At 44.5% G+C, this 23,119-nt stretch overlaps 1 protein-coding gene across 3 annotated transcripts; it reads right to left on the bottom strand.

Moving 5' to 3' along the window:
* Positions 1 to 1,686: 1,686 nt before the first annotated feature.
* anln (anillin, actin binding protein) lies at positions 1,687 to 22,065 on the bottom strand. 3 transcript variants are annotated; one of them, XM_042077340.1, is made up of 25 exons: positions 21,906 to 22,065; positions 20,129 to 20,279; positions 18,782 to 19,237; positions 17,898 to 18,220; positions 17,116 to 17,524; positions 16,678 to 16,874; positions 15,671 to 15,775; positions 15,481 to 15,556; positions 13,209 to 13,313; positions 12,676 to 12,941; positions 11,172 to 11,320; positions 10,677 to 10,827; positions 9,328 to 9,463; positions 8,691 to 8,870; positions 7,923 to 8,049; positions 7,297 to 7,345; positions 7,010 to 7,063; positions 6,433 to 6,459; positions 6,039 to 6,060; positions 5,537 to 5,649; positions 5,179 to 5,232; positions 4,497 to 4,583; positions 4,050 to 4,157; positions 3,346 to 3,518; positions 1,687 to 2,740 (listed from the first exon to the last, which is right to left on the bottom strand). In XM_042077340.1, exons 1-25 carry the CDS (start codon positions 21,921 to 21,923, stop codon positions 2,626 to 2,628), a joined length of 3,651 nt encoding a protein of 1,216 aa, XP_041933274.1. In that variant the 5' UTR covers positions 21,924 to 22,065; the 3' UTR covers positions 1,687 to 2,625. The 3 variants fall into 3 exon arrangements, with proteins under 3 accessions (XP_041933274.1, XP_041933275.1, XP_041933276.1); XM_042077341.1 differs by lacking the exon at positions 5,179 to 5,232; XM_042077342.1 differs by lacking the exons at positions 1,687 to 2,740; positions 3,346 to 3,518; positions 4,050 to 4,157; ... (3 more) ...; positions 6,039 to 6,060; positions 6,433 to 6,459 and adding an exon at positions 6,648 to 6,805.
* Positions 22,066 to 23,119: the final 1,054 nt, after the last annotated feature.

The following is a 23,119-nucleotide window of genomic DNA, read 5'->3' as shown; positions in this document are numbered from 1 at the left end:
AGGAGGGCAGTGACACCATATCCCTCCCCAGACACAGCTGACCTCCAACCAGATTAGACCTGAATCTAGCACAGATCAGCCCTTAAACTGGGCTAGCTCCTAGAGTGAACTACTGCACTGTGACGGAGGAGATACAAGACCGCCTTAAAAAAAAAAAAAAAAACAATCCTTTAAAAAATATTCTCGCACATGCTCATTTATATAAAGACGTGGCTACAAAGCAAAGTGCACTTTGCACAGATTAAAGGCCGTGTTGCAGGGTTCATTTTCCAACGAATTTGCACAATTTGCTTGTTGATAATAAACATTTAAACTGTTATCCATTGTATTTGATGTTGTTGGGTATCACAAAACGGAATATAATACGAAAAAGCAGGTAATATTTCACAGCATTTGAAGTGATTCTCCTTTCCCCCACAATGCATTGCATTACGTCACCTTGGGGAGACTACAGACCAAAGCCCACCTTGAGACCCTTGAGAATAACGAGAGAGGAGTAAAGAGAGACGAGTAAGGTATTGTTCAGCAGTAGATAGCGCAGATTATAGATAAATATATAGGCTATAGATAGCCTAGATATGTATATAGACAGATAGATAGCTAGATAGATCATGTCATTATGCTGGTCACAGGGGAGCTCCTCGACCAGCGGCCAAAATGCACTCGCTTCCCTAGTTACTGCAGCTCTCCACCACAGTTTCCATCGGGACGGCACAGCCCACACAAGCACCTGCAAAACTGCGACTTGCCCATATTATCTCCCTCTTTGGTAAGCCGTACCCTGACGATGTCAATGGCAATCAATCACGAGCAGTAGTTATCGAAAATATTCATGCTGAAGACACGACCAGCCTAATTGGCGGCGGCTAGAAGCTAAGTAACTGGGGTGGCTCACAGGTGGGACTAAAAAGTTAGCCCAGCTAGCTATCATGATGCTTCATATTCTGATCTTCTGACTAAGTTTGCCCAGTAGCCTACTTATCTGAACTAACGACATGATCACTATCACTAGATATAAAGAACATGTTGACTTTCATTCGGTGCTGTTCACTGACAGTAACAAAAAAAGTGTCGTAATGTTATAAGCATAATACATTGAACTGAATAGGTGCATTATAGCCTCATAACGAAGCCTCTCAAATTCAGAAAATTGCATTAAACTAAAATCGGAAGACATTGTTATCTTTGTTAGACCATAGGGTCGTTGTCATATAAATGCTGTAACGAAATTCGAAGTGTAAATATACAAACTTTATGTTGAAAGTGTAACCGCGACCGTTTCCCATAGGAATGAATGTAAAACATATACCCTCCAAAACGAGACCTCCCGAAATTCTGAAAAAATACTAAATTGATATCAGGCACCGTTATTACCATTGGTAGATCATAGGGTAGCTGTGATATAAATGCTGTGACGAAATTCGAAGTGTAAATATACAAACTTTATGTTGAAAGTGTAACCGCGATGTCCATTGAAATGCATTAAAATGAATGAAGCACAGATCAAGTAGTCCCCAAAGTGACGTCATCACCGAATTGCGTACAAAAAACCCGCTAATGCTAAAAACAACAAAAACTGGCATTTAACACCATTTGGAGACATTTTTAAAATGATATACATATATTGAGTGCTTTATGTACCCATTAATCAACAGTGGTGTTTAACCTGCAACACAGGCTTTAATGTAAACACTTAGATAAAAGGTTACCTCCCACATAGACGTTAAGAGAGCGTCAGTCCGAGGCCTAATCACCCAGACTCTGGAGGTTAAAGCAGAGCATGTAGCCTATATATTCAGTTTAGATTCAGACCTCTGACTGATAGTAAAAAAGCAACAACCATTTGGATCTAGAATTTATGACCATATACACACAGAAAGACAAACATGTACATAAAAACAACATAAAAAGTGTTTCTGGTGACAGCAGTAGTAGTAGTTATTGTAGAAATATCAGCTTAAAATGTTCTATTGGTGCATTACATGATAAATAACCATCTTAGTAAATAGGATACAGCTGTGGTGTTACATGTATTCTGCAGAAATGGATAAAACGTCAAAAAAAGTGTTAAAAGTAAATTATAGAGCATCTTTTGCTGTGGATTAAGCCCAGCATTTGTGTATGAACACTGTTCTATAGCACAAGTTACAGAAAACTAATATTGACTGACATCTATCCATTTTATCCACCCATAAAAAAGGATCAAAAAAACCCTGAAACAAGGACATCGTCAGACTCAATCAATAAGCCAGAATGAATTTTTTATCTATCCCAATAACTGGGATGGCACATGGAAAAGAACACAACACACTGCCCTGTGACAAATTCAAAGGAAAATGGATTAAAGAACACTACGTTCCCCAGACTGATAAGCAACTGAGGGGACAGATCTCCTGCCCTTCCTCCCACTGAAATGCCTGTACAAATCCAGGGCAGTAAGTATGGCTTTATTGACTTCTTCTCTCTCATTGTCATTTACTTTAAAATACTCTTTCTGAAATACACAACCAAGTTGCTTATTATTCATGCTTGTATTGCACATGTCCTCTGACTGTCCCTGAAGTAGGTGGCTGGGATGAGACCACATCCGTGCTGTTGGTCCTCCCAGTCAATAGGGGGGCGTGCTTACACAGGCCTGTAGCAGGAGTCTGGCTGCCATGTACGCAGATCCACCAGGATCTGGTTGAGCTTCTGCATCCAGAGATTCCTCTCGTCCTTAGTGTCTGCACTCAGCCAGTTCCTGAAAAGGGGAGAGAACAGCGCAAGTCAGCTCCCCTGCTGTAGAACAGGAATGCAATATGTCATAATCATGGTCCTATGAGCTTGCTGACCCTGGCTGGCTGATCCCAATTACAGAGATCACCACAATATACTCAACATCATTTTTTGCGAGCATTGAGAATAGCCGGATGGCTGAAACATCTTTTTTTTTTTAAAGTTGCTCCCTCTGCAAGGACTTTGTCTAGTCACCTTTTTCAGAGTCTGACCCACTCATAGCCTCTTCCTCACAGTGTCGGTTCTAACGCACCTGGACTAAAAAACTGTCATCCGAGCACAACAATATTTCTTTGCCTTCTGATCTTCTAGAGTGTTGTTAAATTCCTAGTGCTATAGGTAGGGGAGTGCACGCAGCGGGCAATCAACAATCAAGCCTATTTACCATCAAAAACAAAGCCACCAGCAAAGCAACCTTTGTGGGCAAAAAACATCACCAACAGAGCAGCCTTTGAGAGCATTTCACAGGCACCTTCCTTCATCTGTGTTTAGTTGAAATAAGGTTAGTCATAAATACATTGAACATACAGTAACGGTCACTATGGTGATCCACGTGGTGCAGTGACTTACTTTGTGACACACATGGTGTTGTGACACTGGCTGACGAGGGTCTCCCTGTCGTCGTCTCTCTGTGGCCGCACCGTGATCAGCTCAAACGTGTTGGGCCGCGCACAGAACTCACGGTTCACCGGTTCCACCCGGTGGCTCGTGCAATTTGCAAGGTTGATCCGCCCAATCGGGTTCTACAGGGAGGACGCACACAAACACACACACGTCCAATGAGGAATTAAAACGTCATATGTTTGGTAACATATTAAAGGACTGAGGATTGACATGGAGTGACACCATTACTCTGGTTGCTTACAGAGGCAGGACAAAGCCAGGATCACTGAATTTGAAAAACAAACAAGCAAACAAAACCCGGCTCTGTCTCTAAATAATTTCCCTACCAAACAACGATTTGAATGAAACAACGATCACAGTAGGTGGTGCTTTACCATGATTAGATACAACCAGGGCCTGACTCCATTTCAACGGTCTATCTTGAGACTACTTTGATGGGTGCTGTCCTTACTGAATGAAATGCAATACGCATCTCAGGTGGTGTGACGGGGGTGTTTCACTCAGACTAGCCGCCTGCCATTCACCTCCTTGTGCCCTTGAGCAACACACTTAACCCCAAGTTGAAATAACTAATACTGTATATGTAAGTTGCTTTGGATAAAACCATTAGCCAAATGAATAAACGAATAAAAAAAAATAATAAAAATAACCTTGCGCTTCTCGTCGTCGGGGTAGGTCCAGTAGGAGATGCAGTACCCTGAGAGCACACACCATCTCCGGTGCCACGCCCCAAAACCACTCACGTCCTCAAACATCGTCTGCAGGAGAGACAATCAGTCAAAACCAGAACCTCAAGAGACAAAACAATTTAAAAGCTCAAGCCACGCATGCAGTGTATATATATTACAACTAAAATATAGGCTGTAAATGACCCCATAGATATATAAATGAACTGTAAATGATTTGAATGGCTTCAAGCAAAAGGCCATCAAAAAACAATTTCTTAATATGTACTTCAGTTAGACCTAATGAGTTAATGAAGAGCATTCTATACTGAATACACCTAACTGAAGTGTCAGTAAAGGGGTGCTGTGATGTTAATGCATTAATTGGCAGACTAAAGGGAAGGTCATGAGCGACAGGAAGTGTGCCCTCACCAGGAAGCCCCTCTCTTCCACCCGTGAGCCGACCTCACACTGCATCTTCAAGTAGATGTGCCCTTCCAACGGACACAGGAAAGGCACCTACACACACACACACACACACACACACACACACACACACACACACACACAGACAGACAGAGCAGAGGGGCATTTTAGAGGACAATACAAGTTGACCAGACGTTTACCTACAAAGAATTACAAAATTATTAGACTATGACTATGAGAATTAACACAAACTCCACGTGAACTGAAGAGTGTGTTTATCGTAGCGCGTAGACTCTGAACCCTACACCAATACACATATCCACAGTGAGAGTGGATGTGTGAGGAGGAGCCTGGGACCCTACTCAGCCTCTCAATTGTACTTGTTCAAGATTACTCATAACACAATAACTCTCCTGAGAACCAGTCAACCCGGTCTTTTAAGTGTTCAAATCAGAACTCAAGAAACACAAACACACCCAGCTTTGTGAACAAAATGCACAATGCAAGTGAACCAGAGGTTAGACATTAGTATAATAAAAAAATAAATACACATCAAACCCACACACGGTCACGGCAACACCAACAAAAATCAGATCAAAGCAAACAAACAAAAAAAGCAAACAAGTAAACAAAAAGAATTTGAGCATTAAGAGTGTTACTATCAGTCAGGTGACAAGCATGTAGTGACCTTTTTCTGAAACATGTCACTGAGAAGGTCTCTCTCAATCCCTTCATATTTGATCTAAAAAGGAGAGAAACAGACGAGTGCACATAAGTGAAACTGAGGCTGGTTCCTAAGCAACAGTATCCCAGCCAACTGAGGGAACCAGGAAGCCTGGCTCAGCACCAAAACTGTGTGGCCTGTGTGTTACTAGCTATACTAGATGTGCATGTCTGACAGTGCTAGATATGGAGCTGGTGAATGGTGAAAAGTATGGTCATGGTGCAAACTTAAAATAACATTTTAAAATGCAAATTAAAAATGAAAAAGCACACAATATTTCAAGCACACAAACACCACTGATGACATTTTAATTCAAGAATACCTTTTCCAGAGGGAACTTGTTCTTCCCAATGGAAGCGAGCGTAAGCTTGTGTGATCCAACGAGGACGAAGTTGCTGGTGCGCACTGCGTTGGGGCCTCCAGGACTGGCCATCACTGCCACGGTAATGCAAACGCAGAGTCAGAATCAGGACAGACCAGAGGGACAGCACAACACACACAGCAGGGCTGCAACTACCCATTACTCTCGTAGTCGATTATTTTCTTGATTAATCAATTATCCGTTGATCGATAACACACTGATGAAACTACCTAAGGGTTCTATAACAGAATGAACACTTTGACTGGAGGGTTGCCAGTTAAGAAAGCCTGAATAGACATCTTGAGTTTGCCTCCACTGTAAAAGTGGGCATTATGTTTCATATTTCTCAATGACAGAAGCTTAACAAGCCAGAAGCCTTAGAAACTAGACACCAACAGACACTTGCTATTTAAAACAAATGTCTTAAAGAAAAGAAATGGGAAGGATATGATTGAAATCTTACCTGGAGTCTGCAGACTACTCTTCTGCAAAGGGGTAAAACACAAAGGAGATTTTCATACAGGCCAACAACAACAACTGAACTCGACCCAAATATTTATTCTTTATAATATTTTATAAAGCCCGCCGAAAACAGTCGGTTTTACCCAGCTGGAGTTGCTAGTTCCAGCAGCTAAAGCAGCCAGGCAGCTGCAGCGCTACATTCTGGAGGCATGTCTGTGAGCTCCCACGTTCCTGCCCCCAGAGTGTAGTGCTGTAGCTACATGGCGGCCTTAGCCGTTGGAACTAGCAACTCCAGCTGGGAAAAAACGATTGTTTTCCATTTTCCGGCCGGAAAAACTGGCGGATTTCTCCTTTAAGAGGAGACTGAATATCCTGAGTGAGCTGAAGGGACTTACTGATAGGAAGCGTTTGGGAGTGATGGCCTGGAGACAGAAAGAGACACACACACACACACACACACACACACAACAGAGATTCAGATTCAAACAAAAACAAATCTCATCAAATCGCACAAACAACCGCATCATATGCACACACACAACAACGGTCTGTGCGCCCATAGAGCTCTGACTAGTGTGATAAAGGCCTGGTCATCCCTTCCCCTCATGCCCACCACTGTGCCACTGTGCGGGTAGAAGGCGGTGAAGTCAGAGCACCGGGGCTACTGACTCAGTGGGGTCAAGGGGTGGGTGGGGGCGGGGGCTTGGACAGCATGTGGCGTACCGTGAAGCACATGCCGTGGAGATCATGAATGTGCGCCAGCAGAATCTGAACACAGACATTGCCTGGTCTGAGTGATAAGGCATTACCTTTACATTTACTTTCAGATTACATACACCTAAGCCAACCGTAGGTAGTTTACATATATGCATGCGTCTTAAACCCTGTATAAAAACAGGGTTACATGTTCTCCAGTCCTGCCCTCACAGGTCACCATAGAAACAGGGCATCCATCCATCCATCCCATAATACCTTTGACTTGTTGGGCTTCTTCCTCTTGTCTGGGTTGAGCTCCCTCTTCTGGACCTGGGGAGATGGACCAGGCCAGTCAGTCAGGGCAGAGATCAGAGACCAACAGGAAACATTACGCAAGGCTGAACTCCAGGCACGGAAATGTTCCTTGCTTTATCAGACATTTTTGAAGTTGCTGTCTATAAAATTATCCATTTTCAAATCTTAAGTAAGCAGCCTGGCCCACGCCTGAAATCTGGCACAGGGAGGCCTGGGAGCTTTAAGCCCTGATTACATTCATTACTCACCAGGTAGTACACTTCAATGTCAATCTCAAAGTCATTGGACACTTCAGGCCTGCAGGGTTGGGGGGGGGGGGGGGAGATAAGAAAAGGTATCTTAAGCATCAACAGAAGCAACAGCAGCATCTCCATACTACGGCAATGGAAGCACAGTCCTACAGTTTAACCTGAGCTGCCTCCATCGCAGCCCTTTGGTCAACACCCGTGTCAAAGAGGAAGTGGAGTGGTGTAGTGATTCAGACAGTGAGGCCTTTGCTCCTGGGAGTGTGTGGGGGTGGGTGGGTGTATGTCAGTAACAGTGTGAACTTGGTGGAGAGGGTTTGCTGTGTGTGTGTGTGTGTGTTGGAGAGACTCACAGTGTGAACTTGGTGGAGGAGGTTTGCTGTGTGTGTGGGATGGAGAGACTAACAGTGTGAACTTGGTGGAGAGGGTTTGCTGTGTGTGTGTGTGTGTTGGAGAGACTCACAGTGTGAACTTGGTGGAGAAGGTTTGCTGTGTGTGTGTGTGTGTGTGTTGGAGAGACTCACAGTGTGAACTTGGTGGAGGAGGTTTGCTGTGTGTGTGTGTGTGTGTGTGTGTGTGTGTGTGTGTGTGTGTGTGTGTGTGTGTGTGTGAGTGAGAGAGAGACTCACAGTGTGAACTTGGTGGAGAAGGTGAGGGCATCTCCACTGAGCGCATTGCGGGTGCTGGCCAGGGGCGTGGCCACTGTGTTCTCTGCTCCAGAACGGATCATCACAAAGAAGTAATGGCTGCTCGACTCTACACACACACGCACAAGAATGAAACACAAGAGTCAAACAAGACCAACCATCTATAAAGCCCAATTCAGACCAAAGATTCGAAAGACAAAACGGTTGCAGAAAGGAGTTGCAGCGGTGTGAATCAAATGTTGCACGTCGTTGCCAGCTGTTGCAAGCAGTCAAAAAGCGTTCACCATGTCTAGTCGCAGTTGCAAGGTTTTAGAACGTTGCAGCAAGTTGCTGGTTTATAGAATGTTGCAGCTCATCTCGTCGCAAATCTTTGGTGTGATTTGGGCTTAAGAGCAAGAGGTGCTAAGTTGAATGCAAATGTAAAAACAAACGCAAAAGTCTAAAAATGTCACAGGACTCAAGAGGCCCTCTGCCAACAGTTGAAGGCCCCAACTGACATGGATAGTCCTCCCTTAGACATTCACAGATGCTCAGAGATTTAGGGGTTTAATAAACTACCCCCCCCCCCCCCCCCAAAGTATATTTTCTTTGGCTTTTTGCCTTTATTGACAGGACAGTGTAGAGGCTGACAGATGTGAGTGGGAGGGAGAGATGGGGTGGGATAGGGAAACGACCTGATGTGGCCAGTTGCGCCACAGCGCCCCCCCTCGTAGTCAGTGTTGAAAGGGTGTAAGTGAGGTGTGTTCTCACCAGGCCGGTTGGCGGTGGAGCAGACGAAGTCGGCTTTGAGGGGCAGTCGCAGCTCCAGCAGGCTGATGGAACCTTTAGAGGCCGAGGCCCCATCGGACCAACCCGCGCCCCCCCGCTCCGCTCTGGGGCCCTCCGCCTTCAAACGATCCAGCTCCGTTTTCAGGGCCAGACGACGCTCAGCTGGAACACACACACACACACGTTACTGCTAGAAAAAGAGGGGGACCTGATCATTTAAAATATTCAAGCTAGTCTCCAGCAACACAATGCAAAGACGCTCCTTCATTAGACTGTGAACTTAAATGTTCTCCCATAAAAAAGAACAGAAAACGCAAAAATGTCTCAGATACACTGCTTACTATGACTGCAACAGTCTAACGTGATTAACAGTGACTTGGCAGCATGATATCTACCCTGGTAAGATAACCTCTATGCTATGTTACTGTGGTAGCACAACTTTTGTGCATTATAGAATAAACAAATATATTCGTGCAGTATAGTCTCAAGCAGTGAGACAAACAACATCCAGGTCTAAGAAGGTGTGTGTGTGTGTGCGTGCACGTTAGTCACTGGCGATCTCGGCCTCCACCTGAGAGCCCTTGCCGTGCTGCCTGTGTATGTGGTGTGTGTTACTCACTGGCGATGAGCAGCAGTCTCTCTGCCTCGGCCTCCACCTGAGCGCCCTTGCCGTGCTCCTCGTCTGTGCAGCAGTTCAGCGCCTGGCTGGCCTGGTGGATCACGGTCTGCTGCAGGTTCATCTCGTTCGTCAATTCCTGGGGGAGCACACGCGCACACACACACACCTATGAAGCAACTTATGTACCAACAACTTGCACCAGAGGAAAAGCAAAACCCCATCCAATGGTAATCTTTGAAGGAAAAATAGAGTTAGAAAAACGTGATTGCTGTAAATTTTCATAATCAGTGATTAAAAATTAAACATCCAAAACACAAAAGAAATGTGGCTGAGCTGCTGAAGACAAACAAATCTGTAAACAGGCCCTCTTCTGCCAAACACCAGCGAGACGGATGCCCCGTTGTGTGTGGGCGGCGCTGTGACTGGCTTCCTCTCCAGCACAGCTGCCTGGAATGGGCATCCATCATCTGGAGCGTGACGCTGAACAAGCGCTCCCTCTGTCCGCCTGGACACAGCTGGACATTATTGCGCTCTTACTTTCCACATCAGAATCACAACATCCGTCACAGTTGGGCGCTCATAAAGTAATCCGAGTACCCAGAAGCTCGCATCATGCTGAACGAACTTCTGGGCCAAAACCTTCACAAGCGGAAAACAGCTACTTTCAGAGACGCCCACTGATCTCACTTCCTTTGTGTTCATGGGCAAAAGTTCTTACTGAAACCAGTGCGAAATGGCTGCCGATACAAACGTAATTGAAGCATGTTTAGGGTCGATTTTTGAAGAAAACGTAATTGAAGCATGTTTAGGGTCGATTTTTGAAGAAAAGTTCGTAACAACAGTTGCTTTAAACCTCTACAGAAGTTATGTCTCATTTGCCTAAGCAAAGGCTAACCAGAGATGGCTACAAAGGCAAACTAAACGTCATCGTTTTGGTTGTTAGTTCGCTGTCGGCGGTATTTTCATGAAACCCCCAGTACATGTGCATACTCACAAGGTCTGCCACCTCTCCACGATTGGCTATTGAGAAAAAGCTTTGTTCAAAATCAGAGACATTCTCCCCGCCCTATTTCCCTCTGAATCAAGGCGTATTCCTCTAGACCACTCATACAGTAGACAGCAGGGCACCAGTTAAGGACAACATTCACCTCCACCGCAAAAACACAACTGGGGTTATGAGAACTGAAAGGTACTAGCAATTACTTGACCAATGGCAGCCCTCTTTCTGTACTAGCTGACTGAGGAACACTCCTGCTATAGTGGTTGACCAATGGGAGCACTCCCGCTGTGGTGGTTGACGAATAGGAGCACTCCTGCTACGTTGGTCAACCAATGGGCAGCCTCCTCACCTTCATCCTCTGCTTGATGCTGACGTGGCTGGCGGCACGGGCCTGCTGCTGCTCGGCCCTCTGGGATACGTCCTCCTTCCTGACGATCACCTGCTTCACGTGCGGCCTCTCCGTCTCAGTCTTCACGCGAGTCGACCTGTAGGCGTCAATGCTGACGCACGAGAGGAAGAGGACAATTAAACCTCACAAGTCCTAAACAAGACAGCCCTCATCAGTTATTCAGGAAGACCGTTTTTGAATAAAAGAGGAATTACAAGGAGAGAGATCACACAGTCAGCTTCCCCTGGTACACGACTCTGAAGATAAAAAGCTAATTTTTTGAGTGAGGGCTGTGTGTGTGTGTGTGTGTGTGTGTGTGTGTGTGTGTGAGTGAGTGAGTGAGTGAGTGAGTGAGTGAGTGAGTGAGTGAGTGAGTGAGTGAGTGAGTGAGTGAGTGAGTGAGTGAGTGAGTGAGTGAGTGAGTGAGTGAGTGAGAGAGCTGCAGGTGTGTGGTACCTGTAAAGTAGGTTCTGTTCTCCATCTGTATTCTCCAGGCTGTCTGAGGAACCGGCCTTCAGTATACGGGCCTTCTGGAACTTGCTGAGCCTGGAGGAGCTGTCTGGGGTGCTGCTCTTCTCCAGGAAGGAGCTGGCGGGGGTGGACGTCTGAGGAGAGGCAGAACGTTTACACAGGTTAGTGCTACACGTACACTTCATCTGCCCCTTTTAGGTTCAGACAAGAGGTTGTGAATGGAAAAGGTATCTGCATGTAGTGTGCAGATGTTGCTTTTTTTTACGTTTACATCCGAAAGCTGCATCACCAGCTCTTGCTTGTTTACAGCCATTCTATTCCATTGCACTGTAAACACAGGAGCTCCACAACGGCATGTAGAGAACGCAAACCAGCCAGGTGCGCATAGAAAGCTGTTCAAAGTAGTACATAACAAGACCCAACTACTGTCAACAAGAAAATAGATCTAAGGCCGGTCAGGGACAAAAAGGTCAGTTGTTTCACTTGACGCCAGGTTAGAGATCAGTGGATGCTGATTGCCTAGTGGGTTAAATATTTCTTTTCTTGTCAATGTGTTAATCTTGCACACTGGTTATACGTCTGGAGACAACCACTGTGAAATGGGGACTACGTGGGTGGGAGCGATTGCAGTGCACTGCACTTTGACTGTCAAATCCACCCCAAAGACATTCAAATTGGGCAGGATATCACAAATGGCTGAAAGCAGAAGTTCACATGGCTGCTTGAAGGAACAGGATGCCAGTTTATCAGTTATTTTGACAGCACTTCTGCTTTCCAATGCTGAGGTTGTGTCTTAAAGGATATAGTCTTGTCTTATTTATTTTCAACAGTGTTTGTTCAAAAAGCAGAGATCAGAGGTAGGGCTTAAATGAGAAGCTGCTGGCCTCGTTGGCGTTTGTTTCCAATACTGCCAGGCTTCTAGTCCCCAGTTTCAGTGAGTTGTCTGACCCGAGACTGCTAGCACTGGCCACATAATGCCAAAGTCACGGCTGGCTCTTGAGACGGGTCCGAGGGCTTTAGCTCGGACTAGGGCACTCACGGGCCAGTAGCCACCAGAAGAACCCAGGAGCACGGGCTCAGAGGACGACTTCCCCTCAGACAGAAACACAGACACGTCCAGCTAGTCAAAGAGAAAGCACACGGGTCTGGGTGAAGATGGACTCTCCTACACAATCTCTGGCTGCAGTTAGGTCATGTAAAACTTCCATAGACATCTCCCAGTGCTTCCACAAGTTTCATTCCCAATGCATTCACAAAACGTCTACTCTGAATTGGAATTTTCTCTTTAATGTGCGAGTTGTGACACTGTGAATATGTAGTGTTCTCTAATGCACTCTAAAGAGTGTGAGAGGGACATACTATGTGTTTTCTTTCGTGTGTGTGTGTGTGTGTGTGTGTGTGTGTGTGTGTGTGTGTGTATATATGTGTGTGAGAGAGAAAGACTCACTACGAGTTTCCTCTAGTGTGTGTGTGCATGTGTGAGACTCACTATGAATTTCCTCTCGGGGCTCTTGACCACTGCAGCCACGGTCTCCGCCAGTGGGGTCAGCAGAGACATGGACGAGATATTCAGCCCACCCTCGTCGTCGTCGTCGTCATCATCATCATCTTCATCAGCGCTCGGCTCGTTGCTGTCCTCCAGGACTCCATCAAACAGATTGTTTATCACCGCAGAGTTGATGGAGCCGTCCACGTTCATTTCCTTCTCTGTCACTTCCTCTTCGTCCTTCTGTTCCTCCTCTTCCTCACGTCTCTCTGCACCCGAGAAGAGACAGGAACATCAAACACCATTCCACACCATACACGCCAAAGGACAAGAGGTCCACTTACACAACACTGAAGATTGTTGTGACATTTGACATAGCCTAACGCTGCAACATTCACAGCCTTTGAATTACTTGTGAATTAATCGACTGATTTTCCAGCTTGGAAACCTGAATTTTGTAATTTCATGACATTTAAACAGGTATAAAGAACCGGGAAAAGATTGCTGGATAATTGATAATTGGTAGCTTTACAAACCATATTTCTCAACTTCCTTGAACTCATGTGCCATCTTCTCGGCTGACATATCTACTTTCTTCAGTGGGCTTGGAGTTACAGTGGTGGGGGGCTTTGTGTGTCTCTCTGTGGAGAGAAAACATTTACATCAGTGACATCATTAATTACCAAAGACCACTGAGTGAGCAAACGCATACAGAAATGAAAACAGATATAGATTGAAGAATTTATAGCTATGCCCCTTGATGTCAATATTCAAAACCATTAAGTGCTAAAATGGTACCCAGACTGAAAGGGTCACAATCTTACCCAATTAACAACATTATAGTACAATATCAAGCGTTACAGGCTTTGGCATATCAGAGACATCATTTTCCGCTTTAAATATTTACCAGACTGTCTACAAATCAACATTATCCATCAGCCAATGTTAACAAAGGCATCTACTCCATATTATACTATATTTTACATTATTAGTCATGAGTCTCAGTACTTCAAAGGTGCTCTAAGCGATGTTGGGTAACGTCACTTCTGTTGACGTTCAAACAAAACAGAGAGCTGGCTCTCTACTCCCTCCTCTGCAATTGAAACAGTCCTGAACGCGCATCTCGTCGGTGATTGGCTAGAACAGTTTGTTATATTTTAATGGTCCAGGGGCCTGTACTACGAAGGGAGCTTAACCTACCCAGATGTAACCCAGGGTTACTTTGTTAAACCAGGGTTGACAAAACCTGGTTACCTTAAGTGGTGTTAATCGGTACTACAACGCTGATTATGAAGTTGATTTGTTGAGCCGGGGTTAACCTAATTGGAGTTTGTGCGCGTTCACATAAAAGGGGCGGGTTGCAGCGCAAGTCACCACTTTCAATGATGACGCAATCACCTTATTTTACGGATGAGGAATGCACAATTATTATGCCAAGTTATGAGGAATTAAAACCCACTCTACGACAAAAATCAAATACGTCGGCAGTGAACAAAGCAGGGCAAGGCTGTTGGCAACGTATTGCAGATCGGGTAGCCTAAATGCCTAAAAGTAAAGTTTTATTTCCACATGTTCTTCAAATATGTGTTACGGAGGATTAATAGCTTGCGGAATGTCTGAAATGAGTTGAAATAATTAAATTGCCTATTTTGAGTTCATAGAAATGCCTACAGATGCAACACAATTTAGAAGTGGGCATATAGATTACAGTAATAGGATAATTGAATGTTTAAGTAGCCCCCATTGACTGATTTAGTGTATGCCTAATCCTGTGAACATTTCAGATGCAACACCATTGCCAAACGCACATGGCAGCAGGTGAAAATGAAACACACATTATTCAGAATAGTAGGTTTATATAGTTATAGCTTGCATTAATATTTCTTAATTATGAAAACATGTAGGCCTAGTATGCTTATAGCCTTCACTTGGCCTCTGTTTTACAGCTAACAAGAAAAAGGTGTCTTTGAACACTACTGTAAGGCACCAGAGTGTTTTACAGTAGCAGAGGAGCAAACAATAGTGGAAGGCCGATTATGGAAGGGGTTGAGGGAGGCATTCGGTCGGATTCTGGTGCTGTGGAAATGTGTAGCCTTTATGTGCAGGGTACAGTAATATGACATTCAATTCAACAAGTTTGTTAAAATGGTGATTTGAATTTATTAGGCCTACTGTAGGCTATGACGATTTATTTTCGGACATACAATATTCTTGCTCAGATGTTCAGCATCACCGATTAGATGGAATACATGAATGTCCACGTAAGGGCATTGCTATGACGGGTGACGGGAGACTTCTGCCTAGATAGGCCAGATATATGGCGGTCTCTAAAACCCCTCGCCCTGCGAAGAGAGCCCCTCACGATTTGCTCTCCAATGTCGTATGGATCATCCAGATACGCCGACATTGTCCCGAATTGTTAGTGGAGGGGTGGTTCTTATAAAGGGTGTGGTTTACGGACACCTCGGGTTAACCAAGAACATAACCTGCTCGGAGCAGGTTTGAGATGCAGCATAAATTGCCATGGCAGCATAGCTCGGTTTAAACCTATCCACCTTTCGTAGTACGGGTTAATCGGGAAGTTATTCTCGAAGTTACCCAGATAAGCCAGTAACCCCGCTACGTAGTACAGGCCCCTGGCTGGACCAGGTTGTTTTTGTAGCCTGGGCTGTTCACAGAGACCGTGTTTTTTTACAGTGCAGGGGACATACATGTTTGCTGTATTTGACATAAAATATTTTAGCTTAGAAAGCGTGTAACATCGCTTAGAGCACCTTTCAATCATCTCTAACACAAATAGCTCTGTACCTGCTGTTCTGGTCTCAGTGGTGGCGCTCAAATCACCACCAGAGGGCACCAAATGCTCATCGCTGACTTCTTTCTCCTACAAGAGAACAACCATCAAGTGTGCTGGTGAGTATAAATGACAGCAGGCTTCGCAGTCCATCACTATCATCAGTGCAGTGAGTCAGTTAGTCATAAATGATTCAAAACGTACCTTCAGCTGGGGATCAACCTTCTCCTTGACTCGTTCTGGTTTGTTCGCTGATGTGTTGCCCTTCTGAAATCGACTGCGTATCTGCGCCAGCTCCATCTCTCGCTCCTAACGACACATAACATGGCACACATCAACTGGGCACATTTGACACACAACAGACAGGCTTGATAATGACAGCATCTTCCTGTATCTTAGCTGCTAGCACAAGTTGCTAACACCAATGACAATAAGGCCAAAAACTCAAGCTCAAAGTACTAGTGTACAAAGTACACTAATAATATGCCTGTCTAATGACTGCTGTCGGTCCGTGTTTCTCAAAGTGTGGTCCGGGGACCACTGGTGGTCCGCAAGCTATCCCAAGTGGTCCTCGAGCAGACGTGGTAAAATATAATATAGATGAGTTGTTTGCAATATTGAACCAACTTGTATGTAAATCCAAACAGTTCTGCAATACTGTCTAAGATATGCCAGTTTAAATTTTATGAATCCTCTGACACAATAATCAAAGTGCAAAGACAATAAGCAAGGTGGTTCAGTGAGTAAGCCTATTGTGTAGGCTAATATACTGTTGAAGTAGGTCTAATCTTTTTTTTTTTTAGCTAGGTGGTCCGTGCGTTTCTTTTTTATTGGTTAAGTGGTCCTTCGTCTGAAAGTTTGAGAAACACTGCTGTAGGTCACATAGGATGCTAGTGTATGCTACACAAAGTAAAAGCAAAACAAAAATAATAATATGAATGACAAAATTTACACATAAACTATAACGACATGAAGAACGATATCGCTATCATTATCAGAATGATTTCGAGAACAATAAAACTAAAAAGCTGAGAGCCAAACAGAATCCATAAAATGTTAGACATCGCATTCTTCAACACAAGACGACACTTTCCTTATTGTTGGTCAGTGTGGACGCTCATATCGCTATAGTTACAGCTATTGTTATAGTCATCACTCCTGGTGTGAATGGCCCTTGATCATAATGTGAATGAGGTCTCAGGACTACTCACCATCTTCTGCTTCTGGGTCAGATCAGCGCAGGTGGTGGAGCCCTGGATCTTGTTGAGCCTCTCCTGGACCAGGCGTGATGTGGGGGTGGCAGACGGGGTGGCGCTGGGGGTGGAGTTCCCCTTGGCCACTGACGGGGAGCTCTTAGTGTTCAGCTCCTGGCACCGCTCACCAAAGCGCTCCAGGAAGGACTTCACTCCTGCGCCAGAGCACCAAACACACAGCAGTGAGCACACAGACAGACACACACCTGAGGGTACACGTCACTAATAACATGCTCATAGGGCTTAATGGAATGACAATACCCTTGTCTGAAGTTATCACAATTTTTTTATATATATATATATATGAAATGGTAATCTAATCTTAAACAGCCTGGCCCACGTCTGAAATCAGGCACAGTGCCTGAGAACTTTAGGCTTTAGAGTTTGTGGTCTCACCTGGTGTCCCTGCAGTGCCCTTGGGCTGGGCAGGGGTGGCATCTCGGGTGCTCCTCTCCCTGGCATGCGCCTGGGAGGCATCAGCAGTAGCACCAGCTGCAGGGGTGGGTTTGGAGGGCAAGCCTGGCTTCTGGGGACTGGCACCAATCGACCCCTTTCCTGCGTCCTGCTCCCGGTACAAGCCCTGGGACTTAAGGGGGCTCCGTGCAGATGCGGAGCCCAGGGAGGAGAGTGTTTTCTGGGGGCTGGCTGGGATAGCTCCCCTGGAGAGCGGGGTCTTCTGGGGGCTGGAGACGGGGGAGGGGAGAGCGCGGGATGTGGGCTGAGCAGGACGGGGCTCCGGAGCCTCTGTGTGCTGGGCACTCGGCAACACCACACGGTCGGACTTGACCGGAGAGTACACTGGAGGCTAAGAGAAGCAGATTATCATGGGAGAAAACACACACATTACACAGCATATATGCCTCACAGACAGTCAACGCATTCATTACAATTCTACTGACAGAAAATAGACGGGAAGTTGATCCCAGGCCAACGAACAGACAGACACTTTTTGAGTTTTAAAAAAATCCATTAACAAAGCAGCGCAGCAGTGCCAATTTAAAACACCAGAGGTTGATTTCACTTGTTGTAAACAAACAAACAAACAAACCTCACACACTTCGAACACGTGCATCAACAAAAGAGCCTTTGATAGAGACTCGGTATAGCCAATTATAAACACCCTTGTCGACTAACCCCCTTTACTCTCAGTGAGCCGTCTTTGATGCTCTGCTCCTTACCTGGCGTGCTGTGGGGGTTTGCTTGCTGGCAGCTGTGCTTTGCTGAGCCGCGGCACTGGTGGGAGTGGCACCGCGGGCACCGCTGGAGCCATTCCCAGAGCCAGTCCCAGTGCCAGGCTTCGCTGGTGCCCCTTGTGCATTGTCTTTGCGTCCCGAAGCGTGGCTCAGATCGTCCTCCCACGACCCGATGGTGGCGGCCAGGTTGGCCAAGCGGCCCTTTCTGCCCACGGGAGTGCCGGAGGCCGGGGGCGCGGGGTCAGGGGGCACGTCGTAACGCTGGGACTTATGGGGCGATGCATCCATGACGACCACATCAGAAGAACCTGCCAACAACAGCAGAGCAAAGGCTACAGGGTTACTTCTATAAATCAGACATTGCCTCAGTTATGAACACTTGACATAATTTATAGACGTATACCCCCACCTCAATATTATTTCATGTTGTAAGTTTTGCATATTGTAAGTTAGTAGTAGTATTTATTTAATATAGGCACTACTGGACCGATCTACATCTCACACTGAGATCCCTCCTTTCCTATCTTGCAATGGAGAGGAAGTCAATACTAAGGCACCATGATTCGGAATCATACATTTTTTTTAACTTTTAAAAAAATGAACAGTAAGTTCAGTTGAATTTTAAACATAATTCAACTGAAAAAATACATGAAAAAATGCAGTTACCAATGTAAAGCAAATGAGTGCACTGGATGTATGAAAGAAAAAAAAAAAACAACAAAAAACAAGAGCATTGTTGCAATGCAGCAAAATAATCGCTATATTTCTATTACACAGTTTTCATAATCGTTGGAAGTCCTAATTGAAGACTGATCAATGAATTTGATTAATTACACAGGTCCTACCCCAGAGCTGACCCTGCCTCTTACCCTCGCCATCCCAGTTGGTCCTCTGGGCGGCCAGTTTCTGCAGTCGGGCCCTCATACCGGACGTAGTCGGGGCAGCGTTGTCCATCACGCTCTGCCTCTCCCTCTCCAGCAGGGGCGCTGTGGGCTTCATCTCCATGTCCCGGCCCCTGGGGGCCTCCTCTTGGGGCCGTATGGCCACTCTCTCCGGCTCTGGGGCTGGCTGGGAGGCTACGACCAGGGGCTCGGGCTCCCCCCGGGTGGCTGTAGGAGTGGGGGCCGGTCTCTCCTTGGCCAAGGAGAAGGCTGGAGACACGCTTGTGGGGGCGATGGGAGGCTTCCTGTCGACGATGGGGTCTGTGGTCAGAGGAGTGTTTGTGTGTGTGCGGTGGACATTTTCGGCCTGGGCCACGTTGAGTGCGTTCTCATCTGAGCAACGGCGTTTGGAGGGCGAAGGCTTAGCAGCAGGGGCCAATGGAACTGGATGAAATCAACACAGGGGAATCGTTACACTACAGTCTTAAGAGAAACTCAAGTATGAGATATCAGTCATATTGCTTTAAATAAAAACTGAACTCAATAACAACACCGGGAGAAGTTTGGTTATATAAAGTTCTCTGTTCTACTGATTTGTGACCTCCAACAATGCCCAGACGTCTCATCACCGCAAGTGATCATAATATAACCTATATAACCTAAACAATGTATTAAAACTCAAAACCAGTATCTGTCAATCATATTGTATATGCTATTCTTAACCCTAATTTTGTGTGCATGTCGAGACGAGAGTAACAGGAAAGCAGCTGGACTGGCCTACATAGCTCTGATTAGTAGGAGTACAGTAGGACATTTCCGGCATTGTGACCTTTCTGACAGACATCTCCAATAACGCCTGGGGAGAGGCAGGAAGTTCAGACGCTTCCTGGGGCGTGACATGGACTACAGCTCTGCAAGTTTGTTTTAAAAAGAAACAAACTAAAGTTTCTCCATAGCAACAGTATGCATACATTGCTGCACACCTTTTACAGATAGGCTGAAATTTGACCAGAGCTTATACTATTACAAATGACAAATCAATTACCTACAACTCAATTCTATCAAACGCAAAAAAGAGGGAAAGCTTGCAAATATTACACAACCCAAAAAATTGCCACATAGACCCACTAAATTAACTGTTGCTTTTTGAAAAAAAAAAAAAAAAAGAAAGAACTGGCTAAACGAGATCACCAACAAGACTGTCACTAAAATAAAATAAACAAAAAATTTAATGTTTCTAAAATGTGGAGGCAAGTAAATGCAAATCCTTATACCTACTTCCCTGAATAAGAATAAGGAAACAATGCAGTGTTGTGAAACTGTAGAGGAAAGTACCCTTTTCAACGGGGGGCTCGCTGATCAGGCTGTTGCTCTCGGCCAGGGGCTCTCGGCTCCTCTTTGCCATCTGCCGGTTGGCGGCTGTGGGCCTATCCGCCATCTTCTTCTGCAAATTCTCACGCCGCGCACGAGTGCGCTCTAGAAGTTTCTAAAGGCATAAAACACCAGAACAAACAGCAGTGAGAAAAGAAGATATTCTACTCTGTCTAGTCCTGTAAAACAAGGATGATGCACGACACATGACTGACTAGGCTACTGGGCGGCTTACTCGAACACTGAACCAATTACTAAGTGACTGGAGTACCTTGGGGTGGAGAATTATCTAGTTTAAGTGCCAGGGATAAACAAGTTGTATCTGGATCAGCAGCCGTTGAAACCTTCTAAGAGTTTTGAATGTCAGGGCAGTTAGGTTTTGTGAACATTATGTTCACAAAAAAAAGTTGGCCTAATGCCTATGTTTAAAATCCCAAGCAAGAAAAAATAGCCTTGGCCCAACTGTGTCTTGAGGCGTTGGGCATTATTCAAAAGTAGTACAGTCAGTCAGCCCAAGCTGGTCTCTTGAAGTCTCTGTTAACCTCATCAGTAAACATTCCTGTGGCCGAGACTAAGATTTATCACTCTCCTTCTATGCAAGACTCAACACATTCCTGCTGTTTTCCCGCTTGCAGGCTGGCTGGCTCTGGGACTTCATGGAAAGTTCAGTTACTGTGGGTGTCATTCCCAAGGAATGAGCCATGCTTTGACACGTGACCCCGTGAAACTTTAATTCTATTGGTCAGGGATGAAAGGATGCAGCGTTGCCCATGGTTAAAACACCCACATCTCCATAAAGGTAAATCAAATTTGGCAGCAACTGCAGTTTCTTTTACAGCAATCTGACAATACCCCATTTCTAATGTTACCCGGTGAATAGCCAAGTGGTCACCTCACTAAATATAATCCTGAACTGAAAAGGCTGTTGAAGGAACAGATTTGATCAGCAATGCAATGATGACTGATATGCAAATAAAAACTGGTCGTTGGTGTGACATTTGATGCTGCTGAGCGTTTCATTTCCTCATATTTATTTTCAAATTAGTAACGTTACTAGTTGGAGAAGTAACTAAATGTAGACACTCTTAAAAAGGGAAACATCCCGTTTACGTAGTTTAACGAAACATTCATATTATTCTGGTGGAGCTGTTCGACAGACCTCGCTAACGGTAAAGAAGCACGTTGGGACAGGGAGTGAATTAAAAGTTAAGGGTGTGCAGAAGAACATGCATCGAAAATGTCAGCTAGCTGCTTTCTTTACGTCAACTTAGTAGCAGCTATCAAGCTAGAAACCACTCCGTGATAAAGATACTACTCTGAGCAAAACTTCACATGATACTATAACAATTATTTTTTTTGTTGCAACTGCTGATTGAAAACTGACAAAAAGAGCGTTGTTCTTTTCATAAAAAACAGCATGGCTGACGTTCTTTGCACCATGCAGGTGACGTTCACAGCTAACTTAGCTTAATTAACATAAGTTAGCGACCTTATCATCAATTGCTTGGGTTTCTATTAAAACGTGATGTTTAAATGTAATAGCGCATACTACGGATTAAACATCAATCCTTGCAACAACAATCCTTAAACCTAGATAATAAGTTATAATTTGCTAGCTATCATTCCAATCCTAGCATGATTAACGTTAGCCTTTAAACCCCATCAACAGCTGAGTTCACATTTGGCCAAGATAAGTTAGCTAACCTTAACCATCGTTAAAATTTCAAAACATGAAACTAACCTCTGTAAATGGATCCATTTCGGACAAGATCCTCAAGATCGACCGTCTCTCTAACTGGCTGCCCGTTTTTGTATGGTGAACACTGATCAAGAAACCTGCCCTGTTGAAAGGCAAACGACTTCTATCAGAAAAACCCACCCAGTTCTCTCATGTGTCACGAAAACATCTGTTCAAATTTGAATTTCAGCGCTGTGCCACCACGCAGGCGCCAACGGACACGGACAGCTTGATTGGCAGTTGATTACGCGAATTAGCAAGCGTTGGAACCAGTTGAATTTAAGTCCCGCCTATTCAATGACGGAACCAACAACTAGGCTAGTTCAAAATAATGGATATGGTTATGGTATTTTGCTAAATAATAATAATAAAGGTAAGTACACAGTATGGAGCAGTACATCTATATTTTCTGTAAGTGTGCCAATATTAATATAGAAATAAAAGAGGGATATGTTAAATATCATAATTACCAAAGGATAGACATATTGTGCTAAATACTTGGCCTAAATCTGGCATTTATAAAACCTAGTCTGAAACTATCATTTCACATCAATGGAATGATCGGTAATCTGCGGATTTTTTTAGATGGAGAGCATCAGCTTTGCTAGTATAGAGGGCGCCATTGCACAGGTTTTCCCTGAGTCTGAATAGGCTACTGGATTTTCCTATAGGGTTCTGTTCAGTCACTGCTATCTTCAAATCAGAACAGCTGTTTTATTAGTATAATATATTATGCTTTGTTATGTTGTCTGTCAAAAAGTTGCCAATGTTGCAGACAATATCATTTTCACAGGTGTTATTTATTAGTCAATAGGCCTACTTTATTCTTTGTGAAAGTCAGTATATATATATATATATATATATATATATATATATATATATATATATATATATATATATATATATATATATATATGCGTTGTGCATTGATCCATATTTATATTCACTGTGTGTTCAGTCAATACTTTAATTATTATATCCACTGTGTGTTGCATTGTATTCATTGCTTGAAAAACATTAGGCTGCATCAGTAGCAGTTTCCATGTGCACATTGTCATTGCTTTGCTGTAGGCCTTTGACCAAGACATACATAGATGTAAAAGGGAACCATAATGCCACTGTTTACACAATTTGAAAGTATTAGTAGCCTATACCTACATTATCCAAATTACAGCGTATTAGTAACTTGAAAAACATAGACAAATACATTTGGGCAG

Source organism: Alosa sapidissima, chromosome 21, assembly GCF_018492685.1.
Source record: "Alosa sapidissima isolate fAloSap1 chromosome 21, fAloSap1.pri, whole genome shotgun sequence".
In the NCBI taxonomy this organism is placed as follows: domain Eukaryota; kingdom Metazoa; phylum Chordata; class Actinopteri; order Clupeiformes; family Clupeidae; genus Alosa; species Alosa sapidissima.
Note: the sequence above shows the minus strand (reverse complement) of the source record. Positions and strands in the feature narration are given on the sequence as shown.